This window comes from Astyanax mexicanus, chromosome 12 (genome assembly GCF_023375975.1).
Source record: "Astyanax mexicanus isolate ESR-SI-001 chromosome 12, AstMex3_surface, whole genome shotgun sequence".
In the NCBI taxonomy this organism is placed as follows: domain Eukaryota; kingdom Metazoa; phylum Chordata; class Actinopteri; order Characiformes; family Acestrorhamphidae; genus Astyanax; species Astyanax mexicanus.
The window spans coordinates 20,644,713-20,657,530 of record NC_064419.1 but is presented as its reverse complement, the minus strand read 5'-3'; the positions used below and the strand labels follow the sequence as shown (position 1 = coordinate 20,657,530).

The following is a 12,818-nucleotide window of genomic DNA, read 5'->3' as shown; positions in this document are numbered from 1 at the left end:
AGATTTTTTACAAATTATTTTTAGCATTTCAAAATACAGTGTTTTTTGTGCAGGGGTGAATAGAGGTGGTCTATTTGCCAAAAATTCTTACTTATTATCATATTTCACTACACCACAAGTCCATTTTACACCGGATTTCTCCTTTAACTACTGTAAACACAAGGGTGTACTGCCAGAAAGAGAACAATTCTCATCAGACTCTCTTATCCTAGGTTTTTCAGATCTGCAATTTCATGAGCTTCTTTAATTATAATTTAGCAATCAAAATGACTAAATACAGTATTTTCTTGTTGGTGTAACTGTACTGTTGTTTTCTTGCACTGCATAACTCTATGTATCTATGAGTTCATCAATACCGTAATTATACTGTACAACATGTGTAGCTCCTAGCTTAATTTGATTATACATAATATAAATTCACAAACTAGCTTATCTGTAGAATTTCTCAGTCAGCCAGATGAAGTAGCTTAATCCCAAATTTGAAGACTGTCCAACAAAGATGGCTCACTATCTTCTCATTGAAAAGTTGGACCCTAGAGTTAAGTTATATGGGTAAACCAAAAAAATCCTTCATTGTGAAACAACTTAAAACTGTGAAATATCTGGTCCATAGTTTAGTCTATTTCTGCTTTTGAAGTCCTGTCTTTACACAGGTAGTGGGTGAAACTGTCTAAACGGAGAGCAATATATTTCTATTGAGATGGTTTGTGAGGTAAGGCACCGAGCCAGATCTAAAGGGCCTAAGCATCCCACACAATTCTGACAGTGTTGTCTTTTTATATGTGCTAAATCTTTTTTTTATAAATAATGAATTTTTTTTTCAAAAATATAAAAACTAACTTTCCTGTTTTTTCTTTCATGTTTTTTTATGTTTCATGTATTGTTGTCGTATCTGTATCTGTTTTTTACCTAATGTTCACGTTGTGTGGGCAACTTAAACATACAAAACAGATTATCACACTGAACTAGATAATTAAAAGCTTAATTGAGAGGATGCAGCAACATAGATCAGATCTGCCAAAAATCAATACATTGGCTGGTTGTTACTAGCTTTTATAGACCAAACAATTGAATGATTGTGATTCTGGTCAATATTGATTATGCACCCTTAATTCTAAATGTGATGGAAATGTAATGTTAATATTCTATATTATTATAATGGACATATTTTTAGATAATAAATCATTGATTTCTAAACTCTTTACAACTAATCGATAGCAAAATTGACATTATGATTTTAGCTCTGCTTAGTCATAATCCCTTTTACTTCCTATGTTTAATATGTGTTTTTCCTTTTGTTGTAATTTGTAGGTACAACCAGACAGCCTCGAGACGGGGAGATCTCAGGAGTGGATTACAACTTCGTGTCTGTCGAGGAGTTCTTCTCTCTAGAGGAGTCAGGAGCTCTGTTAGAGAGTGGCAAGTTGAAAGGTCAGCTCACACTCAGAATATCCTCATTCTCATTCAGATTGTAAGCTGGGTGTCATATCTGTGAATAATAGGAGGGGCAGTGAGAACTCTCAGAGAAGTATTTGACCATCACACTTTTTCTTCACTGATGTCAGTATTGTCTTTACAACATTCAGTAAAACCTTTCTGCAGGATTAATTCATATATTAGAGCAGTTTAAAATCAGCTATTTATGGAGCATTTTGAGATGATGATTTAACTTTAGTACTTGCATGATCCTCCCCTTCGTTTGAGGACTTTGCAGGGCTTGCAAATAAGGAAAAGTTATCTGAGGTCTGTTGGCATATCTGTCTTTCAGTCCTCATCTCTTTCAGAGTAAGACACCTCCTTTCAGTGTAAGTGCCCCATGAATTAGTCAGACCGGTTCAGTTTCTGTCACTTATCATGTTCTATTTCGGCAGGGATGGCTTCTTTCATAATTCTCCTTTTTAACCCTTTAAAAACACGTTTTATATTATTAACTCTCTCTGTTTCTGCATCTTTATGTGGTTAATATGAGTTCTTAATAATGTTGAGATGTTTATTTTCATTTTCAGATAAAACAGGAATACACTAAATATTAGCAACCAAATTTGGCAAAAAAAGGCTCTTCCGTTGTTTGGTCAAATTAGTGAAAAGACAAAATATTTTTTACTGAATAATGAGTAATTTATTAGTCATTAGTCAAGTCATATTGTAGTGTTTATTGTAAGATATTTTTCCAGCAATGATGACAATGCATATGTTTAACTACAAGCCATCAATAAAATGTAAGTAAAATTACAGATTACAGATTTGCACAGAAATAGAATAAAGAAATATTATAAAGTTTATAAAGAGTTCAGAAATCAAAATATGGTGGAATAATCCTGTTTTCATGTATCTTGGCATGTTCTCCTCCACCAGTCTTACACACTGCTTTTGGATAACTTTATGCCACTCCAAGCAGTTCAGCTTGGTTTGATTGCTTGTGATAATCCATCTTTCTCTAGATTATATTCCAGATGTTTTAAATTTGGTAAAATCAATATTAAGTGGTTTCTTATTTTTTTCCAGATTTACACTCTGCTGCAAACACATTTGTAGGCTACAGGCTGTAATAATGTAATACACAGTGACTAGTGTCCAAAGCTGACAGTCGTGTTGTACATCTGAGGAGTCCTTTGGTTTGTCTAATTGATTTTACTGATGCTTACCATGAAAAACATATTTAATAAAAAACACAATAAACTCTCTCAGTAAAAAACTAAAGGAACAGACATGCAGCACTCTTTTCTTCACCCTGTAGATTAATGTCTTCTCTTATATTTAGGGCTAGTTAACTGTGTTTAGACTTAAGACAGCTGGCTTGACTGCAGTGTTGTTTAAGGTGGAACATCATTGTGATGCCAAGCAATGCATCAAATATAGAAACAGGGCATCCATAAAAAAGGGACAGTGCATCATTCTGCACTGCGTTGTGCTGCATCATACCACGCTGCTTCTCCGTCTCCCTGTATCCTACTGTGCTGTTCATACACAGCTTCATTAATTATAATGAGAGAGTTCTGGCTGTTGTAGCTTGCTTGTGTCACTTGCTGTTACAACAATAATATCAATACTCTGCGACTCAAAACCAATCTGTTACTGATAATTACGGTGCCTTAAACAATAAAGGCAGCGTTACACCTATTTTATATAGTGATGGACAACACATAGAAAACATAGACATGCACACAGGTCATTAGGTTGGATAGATGTAATATAAAATAATACAGTATTTAGTATTGACTTACAATTCTGCCACATGAATGTGAACTATCAAGTAGCCAAGAAAATTGGGTCATGCTTATGTTTATTTTTAGTAGGCTATATTTAAAGGAGCACTATGTGATTTATGCAACCAGAATTTCAGTTTAAAACAAATCCTTCATATTCAGCAAGGCCTCCCTCCCTTCTTTATACACTCGAACCTTGCTGAGCCTAGCTCCAATCTCTACCCGATAAGGCTGACTGTTAGCACCACGGCTAACCTGTTCCAAACTTGCAACCTTAGCTGCTGTGTCTGTTAGCATCCCAGCCCCAACCCTATTCAGACTGACTGCTTTGTCTGTGAGAATTGTAGCTCTAACCCTGCTAATGCTGATTGTTAGAGTCATGACTAACCCATTCCAACCCTCTGAGCCTGGCTGCTTTGTTTGTGAGCACTGTAGCTCTTACTGTACTGAGACTGACTGTTAGCATCATGGCTAACACTTCTACCTTGCAGAGCCTGGCTGCTGTGTCAGCTCCAACCCAATAAAGCTGACTTTTAGCATCTTGGCTAACCGTCTTCAACTCGATAATGACTGGCTGATGTGTCTGCTAGCATCATGGCTACTCTGTTCAAACAGTCTGAGCCCTGCTGTTAGCATTGCTGCTAACCTGTTTTAAACTTCCAAATTTTCAAATAGTGTATTGTATAAACATATTGGTTAAGTCAGAGTGTTTTTGTGAAGAAATATCTGGATGGTTGCTTTTACCGCTCCCATCTTGCATACACAATTCTGTGTAGTTGGTCCCCTCTTGTCTCCTGGGAGTTTTCACAGGGCAGGACTAACATTTATGTGCAACCTGATCAGCTATAAACGTAAAGAACAGAAAACAACACACACAGAAGGGTGTGACTTCATTCTCTGCTCAAGATAACTTCACTCCACTTTATCTTTGAAAAGCACTGGATTGTTTGCTGCTTTATTAATGTTTAAAATGTCGTATTTCGTACCTTTTAGGATCTACTTTCACAATCCATTGTAAGGCCAAATTATCTAAAACTGCAGCAATTTAGTATTAGAGTGCAATATGTAAAATCTCATGTCTTAAATGTTCCCTTTTAAAATTCAGCTCTGATATTATCGCCCATGTAGTGCTTGCAGTTTATACATGTGAGTTACGACCCTCATGGGCAGCATCACCCCCTCTCTTGATTAAGAGAGTGAGATGTATTAGCATAAAAGATGCTGCGACGTTTACACAGCGCCATGAACGTCTTTCTCACCTTGTCAGACCGTCGAGCGCAATGATTTACACTCTGCTGCAAAGGCCGGCTACTCAGTCAATAACTGGCAAGCATTATGTGTGGCTTTAAAACCACTAGGAGAACAGAATATGCACTTTAAGTCTATTCTTAGGGAAAGAGCAGAGAAGAACAGTGGCAGTGCCTTGGTTCAGCGTTTCTGTTGTTTTCAGAGTGGAATTGTGCTAAGTCTTCTTGCATTGATTGCTTGATGCTATAAATACCAAGTTGACCTTGATATCTTGAGTGTCTCGTTTCTGTAAATATGAGAAACAGCATTGATATGTTGCTAAGAATATGTAGCATGCTTGTTAAATCACAAGCTTTCATGTATCTGGTTATATGATATAAAAAGGAAATTGCAGGTGCAGCAGTCTTGTGTTTTCTTATTGATTTGACCAAAACCTCACTTATTTGTTGTGTGCTTTATACTAAAATACACTACTTGCTTCTAAGTATGTTGATATTGATATACACTCATCATCAAAAAAAATACTTAGGAACTTGAGCTGTATAGTAACAAAATAGAACTACTTCACTGTACTAAAATGCTGTATCTGTATCTACAGGAGTGTTATTTTTTCTCTTACTTCCACTTTTACTTTAGTACATAGTTTAAAACTTTTACTCCGGTACATTTTGATGATCTTATAAGAAGACAATGCTGCTCCCGTTCTGCCTTTTTCTCTGCTGCCTGCCTGCAATATAATATTATATAACACAATACTGTACTTTTACTTTCAGTATTTCAGTACTACATTTTAGAATAAACTACTTGAAATACTTGAGTACAAATGTTCAACAAATTCAACAAATGTTGAATACTTTAGTACTTCTACTTAAAAGTCTCACTCCATAGTTTTTTCATTTTAAAGTTTCAGTTTATTTTAAAATGTCTAGTTGTGGTCTCTAGTATTTTTTCACGTTTTGTGAAAAAACGTGTTCTGGTGTTTCTGTATAACCCTGCTTTAGATCACTGGATTAATGGTCTTTAAAGTAAGACACGATTTCGGCACTTGGTCATGAAAATTCATACATGCATACATATAGCCTCTGATTGGCTAACAGCACTGCAGCAGAAAACGCGACCTGCCCACCACAGTAATTTTACAGCTCGAAAACTCAAAGGACAAAATGTTTTCAGAGCAGAAATACAGCCTTATTTGTAAAGATACAGCATTAAGTGCTTGGTAAAGTTAACCCTTTCGCTTAAAATCAGACTTTTAGCATTGCTCGGTCACAAGGTGAGTGTACCGGCAGCTGAACGAAATGTTATCAGTGCCGCTGGGAAATGATAACATTTCTTTCAGCTAAACTAATGCTACTAAACTCTTACATCTGACTTAAAGACTCGATGCTTGGGTTGTGCTACCTTGTCAAACCATGCTTCCCTAGTGTATAATTAAGGTCTCAGTAAAACACAAAATCAACCGGAGATCCGATTTAAACCTACAGTAACACAAAATAGCTAACGTTAACTAGCTGGTGTAAACAGAACTGTAAGCTTTTTAACTGACAGTGTCGGCTTTAGCTCTGTTTGTGGCCGGTCCCGAGCCAAGATGGGCGAGGCCATGAAGTCATGAGTTGACATGTTATTTTTCCTGAATGACTCGTTTTTCTGAACATTTTCTTTTACTAGCTACTGCAGACGATAGAGGTTGAGGAATAGGTCCATATGGGACATGCATATACAACTCAGAGATACCTATTGTGTTTCACAAACAACAAGCAAAAGTGGATTTTAGCGGAAGGAGACCTTTAAAATTAAGAGAGCGAGAGAAGTGGAAATGTTTTAGCAGTAAAAAAGAACTAAGTCCCCTTTTCCTCCTTTTTGTCCTAAAGGAAACTATTACGGAACACCTCGACCAGTCCACATTGGTCCCGAGAGTCCCCCAATCACCTACCAAGAGCACCGGAACCTGCTGAGGAAGTTTCGGACGCGCTGCAAGTCCCTCAGTAATCTGGAGAAAACAGCTGAGGAAGGCTACAACAGTGAGGAGGACTCCGGTCTCTCAGGTAAGGAGAGGAGGGTGAAGAACAAGAAGCAATATAAACAACACCAGGAATTGTTGCTAAAACGAATACTTCCCAGTGGTGCTAATGGTAGTTATGTGAAGGGCAGCAGACGTAGCTGTAGCAGAGTAATAAAAATGCATACTGTATTACTGCAAGTACAAATGCTGTTAATATTTCTTTTCATATTACCACCATGATATTACTTGTGCATGTAGTATTATCAGTGGAAAAAGCCACCCACAGTCTCGCTTACTGTTGAGCTTCTGTAGCAGCATTTCAGAAGTTAAATCATGACAGAAAATTCCTTTGGTTTCTGTATGACCCAATTTCAAAATGATACCAATGACTAAAACATTAAAAGGCCCATGTTTTATGCACACTGAATTTTTTAAAGTTTGATGTAACATATAAACACTGTAGCATTTTGTATACAATATGGACACTATGTTGCAAAAAGCAATCTTTTTTGTGACTTTGTTTTGTGGTATTATAAAGAACGATGTATCGATGTATCCATCTATTCACTCTAAACCAATGAGGGGTTTCATAATGGATTGCATTTTGAATAAGGCACAACCATCAGAACAGAGCAGAAATCAGTGCATTCTCATTCAACTGATGTTTCTTTATCTTTACTTTTTTACATTGAAGATATGAAGGAACACAAGTAAATTTTTATAATAAACAAAAAAAGCATTTGGCCTGCACAATAACCTAATCTAAAATCATGTGTATTCCCACCTGTAGTTTGTTCCCCTGGTCTGAATCTGTTAATTAGTTAATTCAACAAGTGTTTTTTCCTCTTGGTTTGGTTTGTTTTCACACAGTAAAACACCTAAATTGTAAACACCTAAATGTTGTCTCCTCTGATTGGTCAGAGAGCAAGAAAGTAAATATTGCTAGAATGTTCTGTGTGCCAGACCAGTGCATATATTTGTGCAGTGTGAAGCTGCATTAACACTGCTTTTCAAACACAGTGTTTTTCCATGAGTAGTGCGGCATCCACGCAGTTGTGTTGGTAAGCGGAGTCACACAAGTAGCACAATTCTGCACATATCGCGTTCAGTGTGAAAAAAGCATCACATGGAGCAGCAGCAGGGACAACATTTGTTCATAGCTATGGAAAATATCTGGGTTAATTAATCAGGTTAAACAACACTTGAACAGCTGTTTAGCTCAAACCCAAGAATAATAGTTGATAGTTGGGTTGGATTAAGAAAAGATCACTTTCTCACCACAAATGAACCACTGCAGAATTTGCTTGAAACTGGACAGAGACCGCCTCCTTACATGAGTCTTGGTGCAGTTGTTTTGATCCGCTCCCGGGTGTGATTACAGTTTTCCCACCTGCTCAAATGAACCAAACCAAGGATGCAAACAAACAGAGTCTGTTTAGTGCTGGTGTGAAAACACCCAGATAATTTGGACCACAGAGTGAAAGAAAAGCCGCCAACAAGAGGAAACTTCTTCAAAAGTGTTGGAAAACCATACCAGGGACTACCTCATGAGACTATTCAAAGAAAACAGTCATAAAAATGTCTAGTTTGAAGAATCTAAAATATAAAACCTATTTTGATTTTGTTTGCCATATAATTCCATATGTTTCTTAAAGTATATAAAGTCATATACAGAAGCTTCACAGTTTGTGTCAGTCATCCTTTAATTCTTCATCAGTAAGAAAACGCTGCCTAAAACTATTAACATATTTGAGGCTAGACAAAACAACTGTTATTTTTCTATTTTCAAGTTTTTCTTTAAGGAGATAATCTTTAATTTTAGTTCTAATTTTCTCCCCAATTTACAATTTGCATGGCCAACCCACTTATTAGGACTCTTCCCATCCCCAGTAATGTCCCAACACCGGGAGGGTGAGGACAAGCACAAGCCTCCCCTGATACATGTGGAGTCAGCCACCGCCTCTTTTCAAACTGCTGCTGATGCAACATTGCCGGTTAGCATCACAGCACACTGGGAGGAAAGCTCAGCGTCTCAGTTCCAATACATCAGCTCACAGACGCCTTGTGCTGATTAGAATCACCCTAGGTGTGATTTGGGGAGAGAGCGCCGTCTACCCACCCAGAGAGAGCAAGGCTAATTATGCTCTCGCAGGGCTCCGGTGGTCAATGGCAAGCTACATAAACAGGATTCGAACCTGAGATCTCCTGATCATAGTGGCAGCTCTTAGCCTGCTGGACCACTCGGGGCCCCCATTCTGCAGATTTAATGCAAATGGTTATTGTGAGATTTTGCACTTACAGTGATTGTGAAAGTACAAAAATAAATTAGTGGGAAGTGTAGCTTAGGGGTCATATCCATAATATTCATAATATAAATCTGCCTCATCTAAAATTGGAGCAATGTAATTAAATGTATTAGTAATGTCCACAGGCCTGTCCACGGCTCTGAACTCTAGATGCCCTGTATGCAGTGTTTTAACCAGGGTTCGATTAAGTGTCCAGTTAAAACTCGACACCTGTGTTTATTTGTGTGTGTGTGTGTGTGTTTAGAGTATGGGTATTGGGAGCATGCTAATTAGTTTAGCATTGGGGGGCAGGTTGCAGCTGTTCTGGTCCCAGCTGGGGATGCTTATGCTTTAAATTGATAAAGCAGGAAAATATTTCCTACAGCTGGGACATATACATGCTACACCCCATAGGTAAGAGATATTGAACAGATGCTAAGTTGCGTTATTGTAATCATTTAGCAGTTTGTGAAGGATAGTTCTACACATACTAGACCTTTATTCTTGACCTATAGTAATGAGTAATTCTGATTCATTTTAGGTGCAGCACTCTTCTAATATGCACTAAAATAAATCATGATAAAATAACATAATACAGATCTCGTGAAAAATGGGATGTGTGATAGCGCGGTTGGATATCCCAATATCAATCTGATTTACAATAAATTAAGATGCTCATTAAGATGCACCAGAATCAACAGTTTAATTGCAATGCTAACGGACACAGCTAACAGCCTTGGTTGGGTGTGAGCAGGTTAACCATGATAGTAACACACTCAGCATTTGGGCTTGGTCGGGTTATAGCCATGATGCTAACAGCTAAGGTAAAGCCGCAATGTTATAACAGACATAGCGGCCAGCCTTGGCTGGGTGTAAGCAGGTTAACCATGATAGTAATAGACTCATAAGCTGGGTTCGGCTGGGTTATAGCCACGATGCTTAAGCCAAGTTAAATCTGCAATACTTATAAATATGTAATAATAATATGTAACTAATAAATAAATATGTGATGCTAGCATGCACAGCTGCCAGCTTCAGTTGGGTGTGAGCCAGAATCTGAGCTGGATTACTCACTGATTGTTGATGACACTTTCCCTATTATTTCCTATTTGGTCTGCTGCTGCTTCTGAAAAAAATCTGTTTAAAAATTAGTTTGGTGTGTGTCTACACTGTGGACCTGAACATGACCTGACTTCAGCGCATCAGTTGCGTGAGTACAGTCTGCAGTGTATCGAAGTATCAAAGCTCTTGCAATGTTTTTATCTTTAAAACTCTCAATGATACAAACATGATTAATCACACAACCCTAGTATGTAGTATCCTGTCATCTATAACTCAAAAGAGAATGCTGTCACTCTAGTATGTATAGAATGACTAAATAAACATACAGTAAAAATGCATGATGGTTTTTGATAGTTTTGGAAATTTGGAGATGTTTTTTTCTACATCCTATATTACAAAATGTGCAAGGCTCAGTGTTCCTTTGGTATGAATCATCTGAAATGGATTGTGGCTTTGTCTGGGCAAGCCCAAAACAGAGTGGAAAGCAAATGCTACCAGATTCACATTTACATTTTCTGATACATTTTCTGACAAATGAAAACATTTCTTCAGTTGTAAGTCAGTCAATATGCTTGTGCTGTTGAAACGTGTGCAGGAGGCAAGTCTAACCAAACCTCTGAAAAAATATATAAAAATCCACTGGCCCAAACCTAAATGTTTAAATAATCTTTAAATGAAATATAAAACCATATTTATTAGAGGTGTGCCAAAAAATCGATTCACATAAGAATCTTGATTCACATTTACTACGATTCAGAATCGATTTAAAATGTCCCAAAATCGATTCTGAGGGGCGGGTTTTAGACTGATTTTGGGCTGGGTATTTTTGTTGGACCTGGCAACCCTGGGGATAGCGCTTGTCCTTTCAAACGGAGATCTTCCAGACACACACAGAGCGTAGGTGTTTGAGAATCACCGGTAAGATGGCAGAACAAGCACTATATTACATTAGATTAACGTGTAGTTTCAATGTTTTATGGCAGAATGCTTCATAACAAGCATAAAAAAGATCGCTAGTAGTTAGTTTCAGTAACTGTTAGCTAGCTAACTAGCTAACTTTCCAGTTCCACCTTAAATAACGCTACAGGTGGCAGCGGGCTGCAGCATTTAAGGCGGAACGGAAAAATACAATAAGCTAATCAGAGCTAATTTCAGCTCCTCATCACAGAGGAATTAAGGAATGGACCATATGAATTAATTTCTCCACCTCCTGCCCCCTTTCTGAAGAAATACAACGACCTTAAATTAACTAGTTAATCAGCAGCTGCTCCTGAACTTTAGCGCTCCACTGCTATCATCACATCAGCCCAGCAGCGTCACCTACACACCACCGCTAGTAGCCTGGTAATAAAGCAGTGTTATTTATTATTTATTTATTGTTCATTAACGTCATTGTGATATCCCAGTGATTCCTCTGTCACTGAGGACCCACATTCCTGCACATTTTATTGTTTTTGTAACACATTACCTGCTCCAGGACCAGTGTATATTATGGAGGGTTTTTTTTCAATAAGATTCATAAGCCAGAAGCAGAAATTTTTATAATTCAAATCGTTTTGAATCAAAAATCGATTTTGAATCGAATCGTGGCCCCCAAAATCGGAATCGAATCGAATCGTGAGATAGTAAACGATTCCCACCCCTAATATTTATGAAGGTTTGAAACATTTCAATCCTGATAACGTCCAGAAAGATTCCAAAGGAAAGTTAGTGGCCACATGGACCTGCCATTTAGGTAGAAATTCACATGAACTTTAAGAATGGGTCAGAATTAGAGGTGGGTGATATGACCCTAACATAATATCACAATATTATAGGATATTGTTGCAATAACAATATTCTTGCAAACATGACGAAACACTACAACACAACAAAAACGTATTTTGTTTAAAATATTGTAATGTAGCACAAAAAGCACTAAAGCACTAGCACTAAAATTCAAATGAAATATGTGTGCCTGTTCCGTGTACAAGTGTAGGTAATACAACACGCTTTTTCTCTGCAGTAAAAAAGAGTTACATTTTGAAAACTTTGATAGCTTTGCAGACTCCTACAGAACACTTGAAGAAGCTGCCTGTTTACTCTCTACTACAATGAATATTACAGATCAGTAAGAGGAATCAACCCAAAATGTTTGAAAATAGACATAATTAGATAATCATAATGAAAAACAAGGTGTGGAAGACATTTAAATAAAAGTTTGATATGTATTCAGGAAAATAATTATTTTAAAATGATCATCAGGATTTTTGTTCATTATATTGTAACAGTTTTACATAATTTTTCTGTTTAATAAAGCATGTCTTATTGAGCATGAAACCTTTATATGTAATGCTTAAATAGATATGTTTAGGGTTTACACTGCTTCAGGAACACATCTGCACATATTGCTCTTCCCTTCTATCACATCTAGAATTAACTTCTTGTGAAAACTGTATAGCTGCATGATTTTGTTTTGACTATTAGTCAAATTTTTTAACATCTCTTTGGTTGCACTCCATGTTGTTCCAGCTATCATTTCTGATCTGATTGTTTAGATCTTAGTCATGTCTGAGTATTTTTCTTATTTCTTTGAAAAGGTTTTGATGTAAACAAGAACTGTGTAATGGTGTTTTTCTAAAGCTCTGGAATGACGCAGCACTTTCTGCTACAAAATGATCTGAGCATCTCTAATAAGAATGAGCAGGGAGCCAGTCTGCAGGTCAGTTGTATTATACAGTAGCGTATACTGCCATTTAAATCCCACTTGTAATGCAATGTAAATTATGTGTCACTGCTTGGCGCTTGTCCAAATCGCATCTCCCGGCTAAAGACTATTGATGTTTTTGTGTAAGAACTTATGCAAAGACTTATGGCAGCACAGAAAGAGCAAGGGTAGGTGTATTAAACGCCACCCAGACATCAAACTAACTGTTTTGTTTCTTCCAAACGGGAGCTTTTTAATCTGCCTCATAATCACACCTGGTGTGTGATCCAGAGCTGACTGAGACTCTGTGATAAAGGCACTTCTGCCTT

General features: G+C 37.3%; 1 protein-coding gene across 1 annotated transcript in view; it reads left to right on the top strand.

Moving 5' to 3' along the window:
• The window catches only part of LOC103038904 (membrane-associated guanylate kinase, WW and PDZ domain-containing protein 3), a 121,494-nt gene that overhangs the window by 50,067 nt on the left and 58,609 nt on the right, over positions 1–12,818 (top strand). Inside the window, exons 4-5 of the mRNA XM_022670646.2 lie at positions 1,312–1,431; positions 6,326–6,499. Coding sequence (XP_022526367.2) covers positions 1,312–1,431; positions 6,326–6,499 — 294 coding nt within the window. The remainder of the gene's footprint in view (positions 1–1,311; positions 1,432–6,325; positions 6,500–12,818) is intronic.